Source organism: Balaenoptera acutorostrata, chromosome 4, assembly GCF_949987535.1.
Source record: "Balaenoptera acutorostrata chromosome 4, mBalAcu1.1, whole genome shotgun sequence".
Lineage (NCBI taxonomy): Eukaryota > Metazoa > Chordata > Mammalia > Artiodactyla > Balaenopteridae > Balaenoptera > Balaenoptera acutorostrata.
In genome coordinates this window covers 69,284,672-69,308,287 of record NC_080067.1, presented here as the reverse complement: position 1 = coordinate 69,308,287, position 23,616 = coordinate 69,284,672, and the positions used below count along the sequence as shown (strand labels likewise).

Here is a 23,616-nt window from a genome sequence, read left to right as displayed (position 1 = left end):
AAAAGAGAGGACAATTGTCACCTTAAGTCATCATGAAATCTCTGGGTCTCAGGTACCTTAAAAACCTAATACTGTTCCAGATGACTATTTATTTATTTATTTATTTTTGGCTGCATTGGGTCTTCGTTGCTGTGCATGGGCTTTTCTCTAGTTGCAGCACGCAGGGACTACTCTGTTGCAGTGCACGGGCTTCTCATTGTGGTGGCTTCTCTTGTTGCGGAGCACAGGCTCTAGGTGTGCAGGCTTCAGTAGTTGTGGCACGCGGGCTCAGTAGTTGTGGCTCGCAGGGTCTAGAGCGCAGGCTCAGTAGTTGTGGCACATGGTCTTAGTTGCTCCACTGCATGTGGAATCTTCCCAGACCAGGGCTCGAACCAGTGTCCCCTGCACTGGCAGGCAGATTCTTAACCACTGTGCCACCAAGAAGTCCCCAGATGACTATTTTAAACAAGCAAGAATCAAACTGCCACTTTTTACAACTCAATAATAAAAGTAATAATGGGCAAGGTATCTGAATAGACATTTCCCTAAACAAGATCTACAAATGGCCAATAAACACATGAAATATGCTCAACATCATTATTAGGGATAGGCAAATCAAAACCACAATGGCATACCACTTCACACCCACTAGGGTGGCTATAATTAAATGGCAGTTCCTCTAAAAGTTAAATATAGAGTTACCATACAACCCACCAATTCCATTACTAGGTATATTCCCCAAAGAACTGAAAATATATGTTCATTCAAAAACTTGTACATGAATGTTCACAGCAGCATACTTCGTAATAGCTAAAAAGTGGAAACCACTCAAAAGTCTACCAACTGATGAGTGGATAAATAAAATGTGATACATTTATACAACGAAATATTACTCAGCAAAAAAAAGGACTGAAATAGTGATACATGCTACAGCACAGACGAACATTGAAAACTTGATACTGTTAAAGAAGCCAGTCACAAAGGATTTCATATTACATATACAATTCCATTTATAGGAAATGTCCAGAATAGGCAAAACTATAGACAAAGCAGATTTTAGATTCCTTAGAGCTGGGAGGGTTGTGTGTGTGGGGGGTGGGGGGGAAATGTGAGGCGGAAGATGTACCAGGACTATTAATGACAGGTTTCTTTTTGGGGGTGATGAAACTGTTCTGAAATTGTGATGGTTGCACAACTCCGTAAATACAAAAACCACTTGAATTATACACTTTAAACAGGAGTATTGCGTGGCATGTGAATTATATCTCAAGAAAGCTGTTTTAAAAAATCAAATGGCCCTTTACAGGTATCAAAGTACCTCAACAGCTGGGTACCATACTTTGTTTTTTCTAAAGGGAAACAACAGGCCCAGAGGGATGTCTGAACTTCCAAGTTTGGACTCTTTCTACTATGTCATGTTGTTGGGTGATGGCATAATTAATCTTCACTCCTTGTGACACCGCTATAGCTGTACATCTCTCTAACGCAAAATCTTAGTTTGCAAATGTATGTTTAACAGTTCTCCCTTATTAGACCACTAACTTCAGATTAGAGATTGTGTCTGATTTCAGTACATCAAGATCTGGTAAAGTGCTTTGGTATTTAACAGATGCTCAAATGAAGGGTTTTCAGGTAGGAAAGATCCACAACTGAAGCTACAGAAAACCAAAGTAAAGCACGGAACCCAGTATACGGACATCCTCCCTCTCCAACCAAATGAAGACACAAAAAAAGAGAAACGAACAAAGCGGAAGAACGGAAATAAGGATGGGAGAAACGGCGGGCCTCTCCTCCCTCCCTTCCCCCACCCTCCACGACAGCTTCCCAGAAAGTTCCAGAAGAGAGTCAGGCGTGGCCGGTGACATCACCACGCCCCGTGGCGACCACCACTGAGGCCACTGGCGCGCTTTCTTTCCCGCCTCAAAAAGACCCGGAGATGGGGTAGCGCGGCGCGAGGGGCGGGGCTTACGTCACGTACAGTTCGGGTCGCGCCACTGCTGGAAAGGGAAAGCCGAGCGCGGAGGGGCGGAGCCAAGAAAGCGCGCCTTCTGGGAGGGGGTGGGGCCTGGTTAAAGAGCGTCGCGTCACATCCGGGAGACTTAGAGCCCGAGCGGAGGCGGTGCGGAGCGTTTCTCCTCTCAGCGGCTCGGGAACCAGTGCGTGGTGCGGGGCCGCGGCTGAGCCTCTAGATAGAAGGCGCAAGAGGTTGGCAGCTTCGATTGAAGCACGTCGGGCGGCGACAGCAGCTAGAAGTCATGAGCGACAGCGGCGAGCAGAACTACGGCGAGCGGGTACGTAGCGGTGGTGCAGGGGGCGGCTGTGTGGTCCCAGCTTCTTGCATCTCTTTCCAGGCCCGTCGGCCTCGGACCGGGAGACTGGGGCGATTTCGACTCCGAAGTCTGAGACCGGGAGGGATGGGAGTTAGAGGTTTAAAATCCCTCGTGGATAGTGTCTTTATCCGTGAAGGAGGCCGCCGGCGGGTTTAGGTGGCCCTTTACCCGAAACGGCGGTTTTTTCCGTTATGGGGGTGGGGGAGAATTAAAAATGGCCGCTGCGTCCCCTCCGTGGTGGGGGAGGGGAGCGGTATCTCGTTTCGCCGTTGCTCTCCTGTGAAACCTCGCCGCAGCCATCTTGGGCTGGCGGGCCGGGCGCGCTGCCAGAGGCACAAAATGGCGGAGGAGCCGCGCGACAACCTCCAGGCCGCGGGGGAGGGGGCGGGCAGAAAGGCAGCGTTCGTTGGGATTTTTTTGCTCAGAATTTAGGTTAAGACAGGATCATATTCCGGGCCCTGAAAGAATCGGAATCTAAGGTGTTCTTGGGGGCCTCTTTTAAAATGGGGAAACTAGTCTGAGGTAGGCTAAGTTCTGGACCCGTTAGTTTGAGGGGATTGCGCGCGAGCTTTGTGTTCGGCCTAAATGGAGTGCTTTTCTCTGATACCGAAAGGGCTTTCAAACCCAATATCGTTTTCGGTATACAGAGTAGATCACGGAGTCGCTGAGATTTTCTTGTTTGAGGGAGTAGATTTTTTTCTGCGAGATGGTGGAGGAGAAATTGGCGGGCAGCAATTTACGCCGCCGTTGTTTTCTTTGTTTTGAGGCATTCCTATTCTGTGAAGCACAAGTTGTGTTGGTGCACTTTTTAAAGTTTCCACTCCAAAATGTGGGGTTCGGTGAGGGTTGGATAAACTGCAGAAATAAGAAAGTTCCCGGGCTTGGAAAGCATGATATAAAGCTTGGTTGCGGGTCCGTGAGTACTAAGATGCAGAAATGTCAGTCTTGCCAGGATCTTGCTTATTTGGAGGTTTGTTAGAAGAAGGGTAATAAAAAGCACCATGGAACTTGATTTTTTTTTTTCTTTTACTTGATGGGATTAGGTTGGGTGTTTTTACAGTTTATCTGTAATTGTCAGGTAAATCTATTTAAATATCTTCTCAAACTCATGAAACAAATTCTAGTTGGTTCATTAGAAGGGCGTTTTTATAGAGAAACTTCTTAGCTCTTCGAGTCTTAGTGAATTTACTGTGTAACTTTGGAGCCAAGTCTGATTAATTTGGTTTGAACTAATCAGCCCCGCCTTTACCTATGTAGATCAGTATTGGCTTTATATGTTTTTCCGTAAGACGATTGATGGCCACTGTCACTGGTGTGTGTGCGATTATTTTTTAAGCTCAGTCTTAGGGTGAGAAAGCTTGGATCAAGTTCACAAGTTGTTAAAGCTGTGGGTTATGGTTTCTGCCGGTTGAATATACTGTCGAAACTAGGCGTCGGTGTTTGGACTGGAAAGCAAATAATAATTTTAGTCTTCAGGTATTAAAACAATTATAGGATACTTTTGCATTGTTTTGAGACTACAAAATGGTCCCTGACTAGAGCTCTCAGTTGAATAAACCTGACTAAGTTACTTGTGCTGGTGTGCTTGAGAAGATGAAAAATTCCCCAAAGGAAAGTTAGGGTATTTTTTACGTAAGGGAGGAAACAATTTCAAGAATTAGGTCCTGGTTTGAGGCAGCTCAAGAGACATTGTCATCCCACTAATCAAGTTTTTGAATTGGTACTTTTTGTTAGTAGAATATACATCCTAGTTATATCACAATCCCGTTACATAGAATGGTTATTCAATAAATTCTTATGGAAGGAGACAAAGTAATAAAAAATTTAAAGGTACCTGTTAGAAATTGATATTTTGTCTTACAGAGTCTTGACTTCTTGGAAGAGTTTTTCTGAACTCTGACGTTGTTGAGTACTTCCACATTGTTTTCTTTGGTGTTTGTTTTGTATGTAGATTGCTTTCCAGTTGGTTTATTGGAACCTGAAATGGTTAGACTATACCTAAAACAAATACGTTTGGGACTCCCAAAGAATGCGTGGCAAAACCATAAAGTTCAGTGGAATGATTTAAATATAATGCCATTAAAAACACTAGGTAGAACACTCTGGTCTGATTGGCTAAAAACTTCCTTTTGAAAGTGCCTGAAAACAGTGGGAAAACCGTTGGATTCGGGGTAATAATCTTGGACATGGCCTGCTATGAATAGCTTATCTGGAGCCTGAAAAATTACTTTCATTCCACTCTGAGTTTTCAAACATTACAAATTGTTGATGTAAATCACTAATACCTACCACAATCAGCTAATGTTAATGTAATCACTAAAATCTTATCAGCTGGAACCACCGCCTGCCCCACCATAGCCACCGGCCCCGCCGTTCTAGAAATGTTTTTTCTTCTCCTTTAGACTTTATTATAAGTTCGATTCCTATACAGACTGGGGTGGGGTGCGAGCAATAAATTATCCTTGACTTGGTTGTTGATAGCGTGTTTACTTACTGCGTGAATATTGACACTTAGAGTTGTGGTTCCTTCTGTTCCTTTGTCTTGTTTTAAATGTGCAGCTAGGGTGCGTTCCTGAATTTTTGTGGTTCATTTCACACTTTCAGTTAAGGTAGAATCTACCTTTTAACCTGTATCTGGGATTTTTCATGTCAGAGTTGATAGATTTAAATTAAAACCTGTTTCTAATTAGAGCTGACTTCCCTGATCTGGCCAAATCCATGTTAAAGTAAGATATTATTCATTTCCAAGTTCTAATTTCTTCCAGTCATTTCCCAAAATTGCTCACATTTTTTGCAAAGCACCTTTGGAATAAAGAGAGGTGCTTTTAGCAGATATGTCATGCCACAATTTGGGAGAATAAGAATATGATAGAGTCATGTAGCCAAGTTTAGAGGTGCATGGTAATAGTGAGGGGGGTGATAAATAAATCTTGTAAGGCCCAATTATGGTCACACTCTTTAGGGTGTGGTGACGTTTGTTCTTGGCACTGGTTTAATGTTCTACCCTCCTAATTAATTTCTTCAGCTTGTACAAATGGGTCTTTACTTAGAGAAACCAGAAACTAAGGAAACGCTATTTGTATGGACCAAATCATTTTAATTTGCCTGCTATCAAGATTGCAATAAATACTCTTGATGGTGTTGCCTATTTTTGTAGAAGTAATGTGTATACAATATAGATATATTATCTTTAGTCTTTTTCTTTGTAGAGATGAATAACATTTGGATACTATCCCATCAAACTGCCTTTCAGATTCTGCAGTTTTTTTCCTCTTCTGCTTAATCTTGGGTTGTCTTTTTGAATTATTTTTAGCTCCTAACTCTAAATCCAAATTTTGAAAACTAAAACATCGATCTGTGTCTTCCTAGAGGATTAAATTAATGTTGGTGGGAGGAAATAGTTTTGTTTTGGTGTGAGTCTGGTTAGGCACAAGTCTCTTGAAACCAGGTTGAAGAATATTTTTCTTGGTCTTAACTAAGAATGATTTAATGTTACGGATATGGCCTGGAACTAGAAGGTGGCATGTTCATACTGAAATTACAAGTAATTATAAGGTAAGTACTATTGGTTTTGTGAAAAGAGTGAAGACGAATTCAGAAGATGAGAGGTGTGTTAAATGGAATTTGCCTTGTACAGCTTTTTCCCATTCCTTATCTCCAATAAAATCCAAAGCCTGGTAAATATTAATACTTGCATAGTTGTTGACATTTTGCCCAAGAGGACAATGCTACAGTTGTGTATATCTTTTGAGCCTTAGCATTGCGTATTATGTTGATTAGTTTTTTACTCATAATTGTATTATTTTCTTATGACCTACAGTGATGTGGTGATTGGGAATTTTTAAGTGTTCACCCAATTTAGTTTTTTGGGGGAGGGTGTCACTTAGTGTTGTTTTTAAGCTGGGGTTGGGGAGTTCTTCATTATAGCAAATTAGTCTTTAAATTCCCCAAAAATCTTTGCTTTGAATTGGGTTTTGGAGGTTACATTCTGATTTTTATCAACAAGATTGCTGAATATGACAGCATGGATGAGGACCCTTTTTGGGTTTTTTGTTTTTTTCCTTAGATATTAGATTAAAAAGTAGTCTTCTGAGACAGTAAAACATACTTGCGCTTCTGGAAATCACTGAATGTTTTATGAATGTAAATTCAGAGTCTGTACTGTTTTTGCAAGAGGTCTTTTAAAAGCTTGGGCTTAGAGCTCATTTAGGCATGTCAGATGACAGTTTTTTCAGAAATTTTCAGTCTTTGAGGATTTTTCTATCCAACCAACCTTCCGGTAGAGTTTAGCTGCAGAAAGAAATAGAATAGTCCTTACGTTGATATTAGCATTGATCTTTATAGCAGATTAGATGAGTTTTTCTTTACCTCCTCCTAGTTTTTAAAATACTACCTTGTCGATCAACCTAATGAGTTTGCACGTTTTTAATGTTACATAAATTCCAGTTGTAGTCCCTAGAATTATTTTAACAAAAATTGTGTTGGTGATGGGACAAATTTCTGCTTATTTGTAAGTAGGATCTCTTAACCATATGTGTATAACATTAGCCCAGTAGTTGTTCTTCTGGTTTTATGAAGTGGCCACTTGAACTTAGCTGAGGTTTGAATGAACCTAGTATTTATATTATCTAGCGGTGTGTTTTGTTTTTCAAATATAAAAGAAGGGAGAATGTTGGGAAGGAGTAATGAAATAGCAGGAAGGGGTCCATATTGAGAACTTGTGGTATCTAGAGCTTTGGCCTCTATTCCAGCATCTTCTGCACCGAAGCCCCGTATTTAAACTTTAGGAGGCCTTAAGAGGAAACCTGCTTGGGCATTCTGATTCCACGATTACATTTGTGCTGGCTGTAAACATTTCCCATTACATTTTAGTGATGGATATTAAAACGAATTACTGTGACTCCCTTAAATAAAAAGTTATTTAAATTTTTCCCTGGATTAAATGAGCAATGATTAACATTGAAAAACTGGACTGAAGATTATGCTTACCCTCTTAGAAAAGACATCACAACAGTTCCATCATAGCCATGCATGGTTGTCTTTTTGATCAGATAGGTATAAAAATTATCTCTCACTCTCTGTCTCTGGTTTGTTTTGTTTTTTTTTTTTCCAGAAAGTTTTATTTTCAGAAAAACTAGGAGAGGAAATTGTTAACAGTGAAAGATCATAAGGTGAAGTTCAGGGAGACTAGGATGTTTTATGAGGGCAGTTATTTTGATTAAGGTGTTCAGTAGACACTATTATACTTTATTGATCTGTTAAGTGATATTGAGTCTTTTTAATAATTTCAGGAGGTGAGCTGTAATTTTCTCCCAATATTGCCACCTTTAAAAGTAGGATTGCTCTGGACCGCAGAAGATTTTAATACTTTGTTCATTGAGGGGGGAGATTTTACCAAAAATTCTTTGAAAACACCACTGTTGGATTCAAGTTTGTTTGGCTTTCTTCATAGCTACTTGCATATAGTAGTTGGTTGATTTGATTTGGTCTTTTTAATGATTTTAGTTCTAAATTTAGTAAGTTGGGCCATTTATATTATAAAATCTCACTAGAGCAGCTTTCTAGGGGTGGGTTGAACACTATAGTCCAAATTTTCAAGTTCCCTGATAATTGTTTTTTTACAGAGCTACTTTTGCAGTTAAAAAAAAATGTGTGACGTTAAATACATATCTTGCCCTTAGTCACAATTTGTAAACTTCTTCACCCCTCAGCCTTGTCATCATTGTGCAAATGAGTTGTCCGTGCTTTCCTTTCTTGCACTTTTGTATTTACATGTCACTTTTTGACTAGAGATGTGCTTTTGACACTGAACATACTTTCTATTGATGAATACGATAAGTGTGAAATGTAATTATAGTTCTTAAAATGTCAGTTGAACAGTAAATGTTCAGTTGTGCACTTCACATTCAGCTTAAGCATGATAAATCTACTTGGAGTAGACAAAAGAGATTGATTATATATTTTAGAGCCAACAGGAAACTAGTTTCAGTTTTTTGAGCTGCGTATTCTAGCTTTTCTAAAAATCCAAAACAAGAGGGATTTTTTTTTTTCTAGTTTCAGTTTTGGCACTGGATTTTATCCTGGAGTTTTAAAATATTCTTCATCCTGTTCTTTTTCTATTAAGGTTAATGTTGAAGAAGGAAAATGCGGAAGTCGTCATTTGACAAGTTTTATAAATGAGTATTTGAAGCTCAGGAATAAGTGAAGCTGAAATTTGAAAAAATAAAAGAAAGAATGCATGCTAATTATCAGACCAGAAGTCCCACTTGTAGAATATTGAGCAATTTGTGTGAAGTGGGGAAGATGAAAGAAGTCAGAATTTGAAACGGAAGAATGAAGAAAAGAAATAAAAATGAAGTTAAGATAAGAAGTAATCTGGAATCAGAAAGCACTACGCTAAGTAATTACTAGTCTGTTTATGTGTCCCTGTATATTTTGCTAAACATGCATGCATTATTTGTTTAATAGAAGAAATATATACAGGGTAAAGAAGTGCCTTCCAGGGGAAACGTTTAAATTAGGTAATTCTAATTTTAACTCCTTAGTCAAATGATTGAAATGCAATTTTAAGAAATAATAATAACCCTTTGTAGTCAAATAGGAGGCAGGAATGAGCTCTTCAGTTTGGGTAACAGCCAGCTTCATGTTGTCTCCTGAATTTTTCATCTCTAACTTTGCTGGTCCTGGGGCATGAGTGAGTACCTCCAGAGTTGGAGTTGGTGGTCTGTCTGTACCACCCCCCTGGACTCTTAATGCACAGACCCCTATCGTTCAGTACAGAGCAATACATAGTAGAATGTTTTCTTAAGTTTGTCGAAGTTTTCCTAAAGAATGTCACCAGGTTGGTTATAGAACCAAACCCCGAAAATCCAAGCAAAGCATTGGACAGGATAGTTTCTTTTGGCGTTTATGAAAGCGTTAATTTCTTTCTGGATGGCAGTAGTGGAAAGCTGTGACCACTTAGGCCCTAACTTTAAGATGCATGTGTGCTAAATTCACAAGATGATTCTTAATTCTTTTCTGTTTAATTGTTATTCCAGCTCAGTGACTGGGGTTACTGCTAAAAAGTTATAGGGACTTCCCTTAGAATGAGGTGGGTCATATAAGTGAACAGGATATCTAACTGAAAAGTGGCAAAAGTAGTAGGTGTTTTTTTCCTTTTTCTCATTTTCTGTTATTAACACTTAACCGTTAAAATGATGTGAGAGATACAGATCATAAAGTAGCTTTATTCTGGTTCCCTACTCCTTCCACTTACTGGGGAAATAGACGCCAAAGTTCTGTCATTTTCCCTTCTGTGTGTTTGTTATGTTTTAGCTGAATAGAAAAAAATGATTGGTGAAGTCTTGTTACTTTCAGTTGGATGGGACAAGTGCATGTGTCAAAATAATACCCAGTAGTAGCCAACCAACAGATGGCTTCTACCCTATTGGGAAAGCCAAGGCTATCACTTCTCCCTGAAATGAGGATAGCCTAAAAAACTTTGAGAGTTGTCAGACCTTAACAGCTTTTGGAAAAAGTGGTCTAAATGACATTCTAGAGGAATCCATTTTCTGAGATTTTAGGGCCTGTTAGTGTCAGATTTGTGCTTTTGTAATATTTCTGTATCTTGCAAGCAGAAGAAAATTATTTCCACTTATAGGCAATAGTTTCCAGTATTTGCTTTGTCCCGATTATTGCTTTGTAAAACTTGCCACATGTAAACTAATAACATTAAATTGGTAATGTTGATTTTGCATTCTGAATTACAGTTTAGGCAGAAAGCTGAGGCAAGTGATGAGAATGGATGTTATATTTCTATTTAAGCTCATGGATTCTTTTATCAAGAGATCTGAAAGGTCCTTGGGGTCCAATAGAGAAAAGACCTGTTAGTCATCTAAGGGGAAGAAGCAGTTTGGAATTCGATTATATGGCACAAGCTGGAAAGATGTAAACCAAAAATAAACATTGATGCTAGTGGACCATCTCATCCATTCAGGTTCCTCTCCTGCCCTGGCCAAAGCATCTTTGAGTATGAGAGTGCATCCCTCTACCCCCTGTCTGGGGAGTATGGGGGAGACAGGCCTCTTGTCTTGGGACAGGTGTAAGGTACATGCCCTCAGGAGGGCTGATTAATGCCAGGGGGCAGGTGGGGGCAGAGAAGGTGACAAAAAACAAGGTTTCAGGAAAATGACTTTGTTGGGGAAAAAAATCAGGTAAGAAGTATAAAGCTTGAAATTGATTAAGTCAGTGAGACTTAACTAAGCATTATAAACACCTATGGTGTTTTTAAGAAATACAGATGCTCAATTCCAGACCTAACATAAGTTTTAGTTAGGGATGTGTTTTTAAGTGCTAGGTATGTTTACTGCATAGCTCTAAGAGCCACTGTTCAAAATGTAATTTAGTGCATCTAGTTTTTAAAATGTATGAGAAACCTAGTGATTGGATGGTTTTTCCCACTTCTTTCATTTCTTTCAGAAAGTTTTTCTAAGATACTGCCATTATCAGAATAGGTAGACACTGGTTGGTATTTTGTTGGAAGGTTGAGTTTGTTTTTCCCTGATGTGTTCTGTATAGATTGTATATTAGTATATGATTAAGATCCAATCTATAAGAACTTGATTCCCTGAGCAGTTTTCAGGGAATTTTGGCTTTGTTATTCATGCTAACTTTAAGTGTATGACCCTTTTCCTTGAGATATTGATGTTCAGAGTAGTGCTTCTTTTGGTAGGATTTTAATGTGTTGACATTTATTGTTTTGACAGCCCTGAAAGTGGACTTGAAATTTTCCTTGGCGTGTAGGGGCTTTTCCAGCTGGTTTTACAGATTTGACCATGGACCAAGGTTTAAAGCTAACTTTATGCTTTTAGATTTGGCTAATAATTTTAGTTGTCATTTCTTCTAGACAGGCTAAATATCCTTGCACATAGTTCCAAACCAGCTAATGGCCAACATAACTGCAAAAAGGTTTAACTTTAAGACTACCCCTGACAAGAAAGGTAGGAGGTAGAGGCATTGTTTTCTGTGTTAGCCTAACAAGTGTCAGTACAGAAGGAAAAAAAATCTTAGCATTCTGGTGGTTTCCCCTATTCTTGGTCTGAGAAGTGATTGCTCACAAAATGGATCTGCATTATAGCCAATTAGTTTTAGAGGTTGAGTGAAAAGTCTTAAGATAATTTCACAAATACTGTATCTTTGACCCTTGATCTGCTAGAATTTCATGGGGAAACCTCATTAAGGTTTATTCTGAGGCTAGAAGTACTTTCTTTTTCCTCTTGGACTGGTAAAGCATCTCAGCTTGGAATAAGGCTTTTCTGTTTACTGAAGCAAGAGGCGTAAAAGAGGATCTTGACTTTTTCTACTCTTCCTTCCTTTTTCAGATCCCTAGACTGATTCTGTTAACTACAGTTACTTTATTGGTAATCTTTTAACTCTTACTGTGAGGCACCCATATTCTCTTCCTGCCAGAGCAAATTGTTTTTGTTGGTTTCCATTAAAAGTCATGATCATTCCGTGAAGTAATCTTTCTAGCATTGGAGTAAACAAAGGTATTTAGTAAATAGCTTTTGGGTCCCTGTTTCTACCTTCTCTTCTAGATTAGCTTTTGCCTGTTGAAATGATGGCAGAAAGTGCATCCCCAGTTTGAGAACTTCTTTGTTCGAGGAGGAGGAGGTGGATTGTCCTTTAAAATGTCTCTTCAGAATATTTGCCAGAGAAAGCTAAGGGATTGTTGGTTGGGGTCCCCAAACCACTTTAACCACTTCTAACCACTCCTTGATGGTAAAAGCAGCTGTTTTCACTAATAATTAGGGACCATCTTTGAATCTCTTTACTAACTCATGCCAGGAAGGAGAGGGGGCTGTCGTGTTTCATGTCACTTCACACCATGTTTCATAATGACTTTGAAATCTTACTGTAAAGTTTTTAGAGTTGTTTTGGGTGTAAAGACCAGAACTCATTTTGCCCACTGAGTTAACTCTTATGTTCCCTGTTCTAAACTTTAAGCTTTAATTTGTCTCTTCTGTGTTGCATCATAGGAAGGATGTTCCAAATTTTCTCCACTATGCTCTTAAGTCACAGAACATATTCTAAAATGTTTTGGGCTGTGATTTAAAAGAATTTCGTATTTTCTATCCTTTCAAGAATGGCCAGAGTATTTATTCTGAGGGTCTTTCACGCAGGGAGGTCTCTTTGATAACTTCTGTGCAACTTCAACATTGATTCTTACCCCTACAGTGACTTACCTGTAATGTTGATTCCTTTTGAGTCTGGCTGTTTATCCGGTGTTGGGCAGGAAGATTCATTAGACTAATGCCTTTTAATTTGCTGAAGATGGATAACCTGGAATAAAGGTTGTCTTGGTTTGATGTTACCTTGGTTAGCTATCAGACTGAGTGGATTCTCTTGTCCATTCCACTATTTGTTTTGGTGTCTTGGCAGAACATTTCCCTAGGTCCAGTTCTTTCTATACATATTTGCTTTTTCCACTAATTATATGCCTTTGGTTCACTGATGAACTTTAGTTATCCTGTTTACCCATTTCTTTGCTAGTTTCTTTTAGAAATCTTTTTTGTATTACCTACCTACCAGCTGGTTCCAGTTACGATAGGGGAAAGCTTGGGTATACAGTATATACCTAGATTTCCTGAACTTCCCTTCGTAAACCTAGATTAGGAACCCATGATCTAAACTGTTTTGGTTTTAATATGTCCTTTATGTAACTTTTCTAACTGCTTATTCTCAGTTTCCCATCGATTGGCACTGGCTCATCTACACTTAACTGAGTAAGATCTCTGGTACCCTCTTAATTCTTACCTCTGCAGTTAATTCACTGTCTTTCTGTTATAGCTCCATCTGGTTGCTTTGAGATTTTTAAGGACTTCCTACCATGGTTAGATGGACAGGCTCTACAGATGTAGTGTCCTTCAAGCTGGTTCTTGCTTTCCACTAGGTTTCTACCTTTCTCTGGGACTTGAAACAGTTACCGTCCTTATCTTTTTTCCCACTCAGCAATAAATAAAACTTGATTATACAGTAAGTTTTAATGAATTTCATAGGGTTTTTTTTTTTGTTGGTGGCAACTTGATTGAAATAGGTGTGAGGTATAGGTGTCATAGTTAATAAGGTTCTTTCTCACCCTAGTCTTTATGGAGTAACATTCCCAAAACAATCCTTGGGCAGTTCCCTTAACTGCTTGGCTTTGGCACCCATTTCTGAAGAGTGGGGTCAGTTAACTCTTATCCCTGCTCCCTAAAAAAAGGTGGAAGTTCAAGTTAATTGGCTTATGTCAATTGGAGCAAGGTAACTATTATACCAGGTATATTCAGTTCCTGCCCTTACCTATGTTTTCTTATCTTGGAAGGGGATTGCTTTCCCTCACCATTTATCTCACCACAGCTTATTTGTTTTTAAAGTTGCCCAGAAAGTATACAAATTAAACTTTTGACATCTACGTGTAGGAATCCCGTTCTGCTTCCAGAAGTGGAAGTGCTCATGGATCTGGGAAATCTGCAAGGCATACCCCTGCAAGGTCTCGCTCCAAGGAAGATTCCAGGCGTTCCAGATCAAAGTCCAGGTCCAGATCTGAATCTAGGTAAGAAAGACTGTCTTGGGATTTTCTTGTTACTCTTAGCTTTCAAATTGGTGTGTGCTTTTGTAAACTAGGAAGATAGAGAGGGTCAGTTCATTTGTTGGCTTATTTAATATTGGTACTAGAAATGAACTTAATCGTTAAGATCTGGGAGATAGAAGACTAAGTGGTTAAGAGCCTGGGTTTTTGGCGTTAGGGTTCAAATCTTACCTCTATTTTTTTCTGGCTTGGGCAGATTACTTAACCTTTTTCAGTCTTAGCTTCCTTATCTATAAAAGGCGAATTAGTAATAGTACCAGTTGTTCAGAATTGTGAGGATTCACTGAGTTTAAGTGAACTGCTTATTAGTATGGCAAATAGACTGCAGAACATTGGCTTTCAGTAACTGCAATTCTTGATAAATAGGTATAGTCTAGTATGACAAATGTATGTATAAAACAAAAACACCTTAATGCAGCGCTTTTTTTTTTTTTTTAATGTTCGTCAAGAGTAAGCTATACATCTTGGTTTGCCCAGGTCAGCCCGAGTTTATGCCTATTGTAAGGCATAATTAACAGCACCCCCTTTCTCTCTTAAAATGTATCCTCCTTGGTTTAAATGACAGTTCATATGATCACTGTAGTTAAGAGTAACTGGTTTTAAAACACTGTTGGAGAAAACTGTGATGGTGATTTTATCTTAAGTGAATAGTGGGCATAATAAGAAGCAGAAAAATAGAGGGTGGTATTCTGAGGGGTAAAGGTGGGTGCAAATCAAGCTAGTATGAAATGCATGTTTTATGGTTTTCGAAAGATAATTGTGTTAAGATTAATCTCTAAATTATTTTAAGATATGATGGAAGGGAGCTTTAGTTGGTAGTGGTTTTTGGAACTCCTCCTAACAGAGTAGAAATGACTATATACAGAAGAAAAGTTATCGATCCCGCTATACGCCTGAGTTGTGTGTTCCAACTTTTGTAGTTTAAATCTAGAATAGAGTATTGAAAGAATTGAAAGCCATATCTTACTGTTAGCTATTTAGTCATAACCTTGAAGCCTTTGTCTTTCAGGTCTAGATCCAGAAGAAGTTCTCGAAGGCATTATACAAGGTCACGATCTCGGTCCCGCTCCCATAGAAGATCCCGTAGCAGATCTTACAGTAGAGATTATCGAAGACGGCATAGCCACAGTCATTCTCCCATGTCTACTCGAAGGCGTCATGTTGGGAATCGGGTAAGATGAAAAAAATGTTTTTAAAGCAGTGGACTGTTTAAAGCCACTTTATAATAATAAATAATATGTTCCCTTTTTTTTTGTTTTGTTTGATGTTAGAACTGATATTATTTGACAGTGGAGCTTTTAGCATGAGTTACCTGTAGAGCCTTTTTAGTGTTTTGAGATTGTCTCTTTTTAAGACACCACCCACGTAATTGTCTACATTTGTGTTATTGGTCACATTTAAGATATTGTCACATTAACAAGGTATTGTCATATTAACAGCCCATCAAATAAAAAAAATCTCTATTATACATTACTATTAGTAGACTAGATCATAGGTCTGTATGTTTCATACTAATGTTATTCAAGTTTTCTGGGTTTGTTTTAATACACTTTACAGAATGCTGTCCTGATTTTTTCCCATTTACTTTTTTTTTTTTTTTTTTTTGGCTGTGTTGGGTCTTTGTTTCTGTGCGAGTGCTTTCTCTAGTTGCGGCAAGCGGGGGCCACTCTTCATCACGGTGCACGGGCCTCTCACTGTTGCGGCCTTTCTTGTTATGGGGCACAGGCTTCAGGTGCCCAGGCTCAGTAGTTGTGGCTCACAGGCCTAGTTGCTCCGCGGCATGTGGGATCTTCCCAGACCAGGGCTCGAACCCGTGTCCCCTGCATTGGCAGGCAGACTCTCAACCATTGCGCCACCAGGGAAGCCCTCCCATTTACTTTTTTTTTTTGGCTGTGTTGGGTCTTCGTTTCTGTGCAAGGGCTTTCTCCAGTTGCGGCGAGCGGGGGCCACTCTTCATCGCGGTGCGCCGGCCTCTCGCTGTTGCGGCCTCTCCGGTTGTGGAGCACAGGCTCCAGACGCGCAGGCTCAGTAGCCGTGGCTCACGGGCTTGGTGGCTCCGCGGCATGTGGGATCTTCCCAGACCAGGGCTCGAACCCGTGTCCCTGCATTGGCAGGCAGATTCTTAACCACTGCGCCACCAGGGAAGCCCCTCCCAATTTACTTTTAAGCAAGTTTCTTTCAGGTATTGAGGCTTTATCTTCTACAAGAAGTTCCAAATGAGATGGCATTTAGTGTTTTCATATTGTGATTTCATTGTATAATATAATACAAGTAGATCTAAAGGGAGTGTTTTTTTTTAAAATTTTTATTTATTATTTATTTATTATGTTTATTTTTGGCTGTGTTGGGTCTTCGTTTCTGTGCGAGGGCTTTCTCTAGTTGCGGCGAGTGGGGGCCACTCTTCATCGCGGTGCGCGGGCCTCTCACTATCGCGGCCTCTCTTGTTATGGAGCACAGGCTCCAGACGTGCAGGCTCAGTAGTTGTGGCTCACGGGCCCAGTTGCTCCGCGGCATGTGGGATCTTCCCAGACCAGGGCTCGAACCCGTGTCCCCTGCATTGGCAGGCAGATTCTCAACCACTGCGCCACCAGGGAAGCCCGAGTGTTTGTTTTTGAAAGTGGGATGGAATTTGACTGCAGTAAATGTATGTATGACATAAATGAAACCTTGGGCAAATTCATTACGGCAACTGGAGTGTGAGTGTCAGCAACATTTGGTTCATTATTTTCCTTACGGTTATAATTGCAAGCTACTTAATACCTGTTAAAAACAGTTTGGTACTCATCTTTGGTTACATTTATGTGTATGTATATAAACACTTTATGTATACGATGTTTCTATAGAAATAAAATCAGGCTGAACATGCTCTTCTATATCTTTCTGGCGATTTAGAGCCTCCCATTGTGTGAGTGGTATATCTTAATTCAACATTTTAACAGTATGCCGTTTTTTCCCCCTCTTGGCTTATAGAGACAGTGCTATTCTGATTATCCATATGTGTGCATATTGTTGAGTGTGTGGCCATTTCTTAGAATAAAGCCCTAGAAGGTGAATCCCTTGGGCAAATTGTCCTCCAATCTCCAAAAAAAAAAAAGGTGCTTTTCAGTAGTATGAGCTGCTGTTTCCCGTCCACTTGACTCTAAGTTTTGAAATTACCCCTTTTGCCGTCTTCCCCACACGTTCTTAAACATGCTTGTGGTGGTGGTGTAACATTAATTTAGAATAGCATTTTATTTCGTTATCTTTTAGGGTTAGTGTGACATTTTTGGCTAATTTATGCATAGTTCCTTTTTTTTTTAACTTTGATTTATGACACGTTTTAAAGTTCAAAATCCATTTTTCTATTTCTAGGCAAATCCTGATCCCAACTGTTGTCTTGGAGTATTTGGATTGAGCTTATACACTACAGAAAGAGATCTAAGAGAAGTGTTCTCTAAATATGGCCCAATTGCTGATGTGTCTATTGTATATGACCAGCAGTCTAGACGTTCAAGAGGATTTGCCTTTGTATATTTTGAAAATGTAGATGATGCCAAGGAAGTAAGTAAAAGTCTTGTATCTTTTTAAAAATACCAGTTCTATTTTTAACTATTTTTACTTGGATAAGGACAGTTTTTGCTTTAGTAGCTATATATAGCTTGAGCTAAAGGAAATACATTCGTTTGGGAAGATATACTGATCAATGTTGAATTTTTTTAAAAAACCTTCTAATGTGGACATTTTCAAATATTTGTTAGAGTAACAAAAGTATGACAGTTTGGTTCTATATTCCAACTCAGTCCTCTCCACCACATTATTTGAAGTAAATCCCAACATAGTCAACTGTTTCCAGGTGTGATATGTGTCTAGATACAGATATTTCTAAAATATAAGAATATTAATACTCATTTGGAATATTTAATCACTGTTTATATCAGATTACTGTTTTTTAAAATTTATTTATTTATTTTTGGCTGCGTTGGGTCTTCGTTGCTGCACGCAGCCTTTCTCTAGTTGTGGCACGCGGGGGCTACTCTTCGTTGCGGTGTGCAGGCTTCTCATCCTGGTGGCTTCTCTTGTTGCAGAACATGGGCTCTAGGCACATGGACTTCAGTAGTTGTGGCGCACAGGCTTAGTTGCTCTGCAGCATGTGGGATCTTCCTGGACCAGGGCTTGAATCTGTGTCCCCTGTATAGGCAGGCAGATTATTAACCACTGCACCACCAAGGGAAGCCCTCAAATTCTTTTTTTTTAATTTTTGGCTGCATTGGGTCTTTGTTGCTAGGCACAGGCTTTCTCTAGTTGTGTCGAGCAGGGGCTACTCTTGTGGTGCGCAGGCTTCTCATCGCAGTGGCTTCTCTTGTTGCAGAGCATGGGCTCTAGGTGCATGGGCTTCAGTAGTTGGGGCGCATGGGCTAGTTGCTCCGTGGCATGTAAGATCTTCCTGGACCAGGGATCAAACCCGTGTCCCCTGCATTGGCAGGCGGATTCTAAACCACTGCGCCACCAGCGAAGTCCCCCCCAAATTACTTTCTAAAATGGAGAAAAACATTAAAAAGTGATAAAGCTATGACTATGACTCAGGAGAAAGGAACTGGTTTTGAATGTATACTAGCAAGTGATTTTATATTTAGAGTTTTTTTTTGGCCGTGCTGCATGGCTTGTGGGATCTTAGTTCCCCAACCAGGGATTGAACCCAGGCCATGGCAGTGAAAGCACTGAGTCCTAGCCACTGGACTGCCAGTTAAAATTTTTTATTATGTAGACTAAAGTAAAAATTCAGTGTGAGAATCTAGGCCACATTTAAGAAATCTGGACTTTAGATACAGTATAAGGAAAAGCTTGAGAAACTAAAATGACAGGCCATCTGAGGTCAATGTTGAGATGAGTAATTGAGTTCTAAATGAGATTATATGGTTATACATTTTCTTTTATATGTATATGTAACTTTGTCAAGATTATACTAATTTTTAAAAACCATAGATTTTAAAATCTGATCTACTAAAGGAAGAATTGAAATTGAAAGCTGAAATGCAAGTAATTATAATTTAAGAGATTTAAGGGATGCTTTAATATGTCGTTCACTTCGTTTTGGTAATAATTGAACAGTATAAGCTTCCTGGTTTCCCTAAGTTTTTTTTTTTTTTTTTTTTTTTTGCTAAAGATAGCATATTTTATATCTGAATCAGTAGTGCCAGAAACTATCTTGAGGCAGAAACAATCAAACTAGAAAATAGCATACTTGGAATTAGAAGTTTAAATTCTATTTAGGTGGAGGGGTGTTTCTTTAAATTGTGAACAAACTGCTAAGTCTTTGGAATGGGATATTGTTTTCTTAAGTACATACTGTTTTATTCAGTCTGTGTTCTAGATAAAAGAACTATATGTAATTCAAGCTTTCTTCATCCCAACCTTTTGCTTCCATAGCAAGGAGCCATAAACTTGTGTAAAGGATTAGACAGTAAATATTTTGGGCCTTGTGCACCGTAAGATCTTAATGACAACTTTTCAACCCTGTCATTGTAATGTAGAAGTAGCCATATAATATGCAAATTAATGAGTGGGGCTATCTTTCAGTAAAACATTTATGGTCACTGAATTTTGAATTCCATTTATGATGAAATACTATTGATTTTTTTTCCCCTCACCCATTTATATTCTTAGCTCATGGGTCATAAGTTGCCAGCTATGTACTGCTTTAGAGCTACAAGCACTGTGTTAGATAAAATATTTCATGGGTTAAATTGGCTTTTGTGGTTTTTTGGGTAAGCTTTTCTGGGCTAGCTTTTATAAATAAAGATTTAATAGGCGGAAAAGCCTATTAATAAGCTGTCAGCCATAATGTTGTGGGCTAGCTGAAACATCCAGTTGGACCCTGTTTATAGCTGTTGGATAATTTGGGGCTTTGTCCAGGGTGTATATAACAACTTAACATACCTTTTGAAGGCGAAAGAGCGTGCCAATGGAATGGAGCTTGATGGACGTAGGATCAGAGTTGATTTCTCTATAACAAAGAGACCACATACCCCAACACCAGGAATTTACATGGGGAGACCTACCTAGTAAGTTTATTTTCAAGGTTGTTAAAAATACAGTTCAGTTTGTTCAGTTCCTCCAAGAACTAACTACACATAGTTCGGGGTGGGGGGGGGGTTCTTTGGCATTTCAAACTGGCTAAAACTCAGTCAATACAGTATATTCAGTGGAAACATTCTGTTGGTACCACTCATTTTGATTGGTATCATTTAATAGATCACATCCCACTTTTATCATAAAGAAATGCCATAGATTTGGCTTTGCTGGGTAATTGATTTTCACCAGACCATTTTTCCCATGCTGGAAACTTAACCATTATTATAGGTAAGATTTTAAGTTCGTACAAATCTTACTTACTGTTGCTCATAGTGGCAGCTCACGCCGTCGAGATTACTACGACAGGGGATATGATCGAGGCTACGATGATCGGGACTATTACAGCAGGTCATACAGGTAAGTTAAGCATAATACAAAGTTTAAGTTGCCAAAAAATTGAAGGACAAGCCAGCTCTTTTCCTGAATCAGTTGCAACATAATTTAAAGCAGCACTATACATACCTGAGTTTTAGCCTTTGATACAAGTCATTACCTTTAATACTAAAATCCAGGCCCAGAGTTTACACTAGGTGTTTGTTTTGGCCACACCATGCGGCATCTTAGTTCCCTGATCAGGGATCGAACCCGAGTCCCCTGCATTGGTGGCACGGAGTCTTAACCACCGACTGCCAGGGAAGCCCCTAAAGTAGATTTTATGGTTATACGTCTTTTTAATTTATCTTTGTATGTATATTTTTTAAACACCAAGTTGTAAACCAACTGAAATCCTTGGTTTCAAAACATGACAGTGAAAACAAAATTATAGACTATACTTCAGTTTCCCCCCCCCTTTTTTTTTTATAAATTTATTTATTTATTTATTTATTTTTGGGTGTGTTGGGTCTTCGTTTCTGTGCGAGGGCTTTCTCCAGTTCCGGCAAGCGGGGGCCACTCTTCATCACGGTGCGCGGGCCTCTCACTGTCGCAGCCTTTTCCATTGCAGAGCACAGGCTCAGTAGTGGTGGCTCACGGGCCTAGCTGCTCTGTGGCATGTGGGATCTTCCCAGACCAGGGCTCGAACCCGTGTCCCCTGAATTGGCAGGCAGATTCTTAACCACTGTGCCACCAGGGAAGCCCCCCTTTTTTGTTTTTAAAGTGAGTTTCATAAGCTGTAATTTGAATGTTATTGCTTTATAAAGCAATTTTTGGTATCTTAAGGAATTGTGCACTAAAGGGCAGGGGAAATTGATTCTTGGAAGAATCCAAAGAAGTAATTATTTAAGGACAATAGTGTAATAATGGTAAGAAGTTTATTACCAAAAATATTGATATATTTTTTGGGGGGTTGGCAGGGAAATGTTCATGACACTGGGAATACTTTGAAAGGCAAAAATGAAGTAAAGTTCTCTATTTTATTAGCAACAGCAGGTAATTCAGACCCTGCCTTGCTTGTCAAAATGTAAATTGTGTAATAAGTATTGACCACAACAGTTAATCCATGACACCTTATTTTAGTGTGGTGTTGAGGTGTGGATGTCTTTTTTTGCACACTATTCAGTAATGTTTTAAGAAGTTGACAGTCCTGACATTTAACACTGACAAAAAGAAACTTTCTTAAAAGTGGCATTTCTGTACGGAGTGACACTTATTAAGGGATTGATTTGTGGAGGCTGCAAAGATTAGGGTCTTAATATTTTATTTTTATTTTAATTCATATGAGCATTTACTTCTAATGATATTCATTTTAACCACCAGGGAGAGCTCTATGCCAGTTTGTAAAGAGGTGGCAAAAGCAGCTAGCTTTCACTTCTGTGAGTTTTAATTTTATTGCATGAATTGTATACTTTCAAAATTTTTTTAAATGAATATATGTTGCTTTTCTGCCTTCACAGAGGAGGAGGTGGAGGAGGAGGAGGATGGAGAGCTGCTCAAGACAGGGATCAGATATACAGGTATGCCAGGAGAAGATTTGAAAATCTGTACAATAGTAGAATGGCTCACATAAAGACATTTTCGTTATTAGTATTTCGGTAGATTATAGTTGGCGTTACACAGAATTGGATTGCATGAAGTTTATGAATATACTGTAACTGAAGCCAAATGGCAGTGTGTACATGGCTTAATTTGTGTGTTCACAGAAATTAATTGTGCTTACACTAGGTCATTTACTCAGTGGTACCATTTTGTACCTTAACATGAGATATGGCAGAAACTAAGATAATATTATTCCTGATAGAATAGCAAGTTGAGTATTCAAGTTGATCTTTCTTACACAGAACTAAATCACTTTGAAGCACTATGAATGAAATTTTGTTTTGGGTGCTCATAGCGTATAGTTAAAATTAGTGGTAAAGATTTTTTTTTTTTTCTTCTCTAAGCCATTTTAAATTCTGTTAAGTATAATGTTAATTAGTGGATGATCAGTGGATCAAATATAGCAAGGAGTATTCAACCTCTGAAAGTTTGAGGAGTTATTTGGTACTGGGCCTGATAGTGTGCTTCATTCTCAGGACTAAAACAGACCTTGAAATCCTGTGACTAATGCAATATTTTTCAAGGTCAGTGAGGGTCTTTTAGTTTTGGAAAGTGACAAAGGGATCATATATAGTATCAGTAGTCTTAGATGGTGTTGACATTTGTTTACAGAAGACGGTCACCTTCTCCCTACTATAGTCGTGGAGGATACAGATCACGTTCCAGATCTCGATCATACTCACCTCGTAAGTTTTTATTGATTTATATGATTTTATTATAATAGCATGGCTTGCTGTGACTTACCAAACACAGCGGATAATGGGTGAATTCAATTAGTTTTATCTATATTTATCTCCAACTTTTGGTTCAAGGAAGTATAGGAAAACAACCCTTGGATCTTACTCTTGTTGCTTATTAAAATAGTAAATATATTCTGTCACCATTTGTAGCTTTTCTTTTTAGGAGTCCTTGTAATGTTTGTACAGCTTGGAAACATTTGAGTGACTTAAAACCTTAGCTTTCAGGTTGAGTTAGATATACTCCCAGCTATTTCTGTTTAACATTGGTTGTCTTAGTGTCATCTTTATGTGAATGTTTTCCTCTATTTTCACAGGAGAGAATCTGGTGCATAGGAATTTCCTGATGGCAGAGTAGTTTAAAATTCTCAACATTAAAAGTACACACTTGAGTATTGAAGCATATTTATTTCTTTTCTTCCTAGGTCGCTATTAAAGCATGAAGTTGAAGACTTTCTGAAACCTGCCCTAGAGTTGGGATATTGTTTGTGGACAATATTTTTTATTGTCTCCTGTTTAAAAAGTGAACAGTGCCTAGTGAAGTTAGGTGACTTTTACACCTTTTATGATGACTACTTTTGGTGGAGTTGAAATGCTGTTTTCATTCTGCATTTGTGTAGTTCGGTGCTTTGTTCAAAGTTAAGTGTTTTCAGAAAAGTATGTTTTGCATGTATTTTTTTACAGTCTAAATTTTGACTGCTGAGAAGTTTCTATTGTACAAAGCTTCATTTAAATGGTTTTTCTACTGAATCCAGGGTATTCTGAAGATCGAAGCCTGTGTAAAATGCTACCAAATGGCAAAAAGCAACAATAAAGTTTGGTTTTTACTTTTCTTTCTAACATATCAATGGTTAGCAGAACTGTTCAGAATAGA

General features: G+C 38.9%; 1 protein-coding gene across 4 annotated transcripts; it reads left to right on the top strand.

The window, feature by feature from the left end:
• Positions 1-2,055: 2,055 nt before the first annotated feature.
• On the top strand, positions 2,056-23,584 carry TRA2B (transformer 2 beta homolog). Of its 4 annotated transcripts, XR_009008111.1 has the most exons (10): positions 2,058-2,270; positions 13,751-13,884; positions 14,930-15,092; positions 17,272-17,460; positions 19,846-19,961; positions 20,305-20,388; positions 21,864-21,923; positions 22,482-22,529; positions 22,618-22,691; positions 23,168-23,584. XR_009008111.1 is itself a non-coding variant. In XM_028162136.2 (9 exons), the coding sequence occupies exons 1-9, from the start codon at positions 2,235-2,237 to the stop codon at positions 23,176-23,178; spliced, it is 864 nt and encodes a 287-aa protein (XP_028017937.1). In that variant the 5' UTR covers positions 2,058-2,234; the 3' UTR covers positions 23,179-23,584. The 4 variants fall into 4 exon arrangements, 3 of the variants coding, with proteins under 3 accessions (XP_007195326.1, XP_028017937.1, XP_007195324.1); XM_028162136.2 differs by lacking the exon at positions 22,482-22,529 and having other exon boundaries at positions 22,621-22,691; XM_007195262.2 differs by lacking the exon at positions 22,482-22,529.
• The last annotated feature ends 32 nt before the right edge of the window (positions 23,585-23,616 follow it).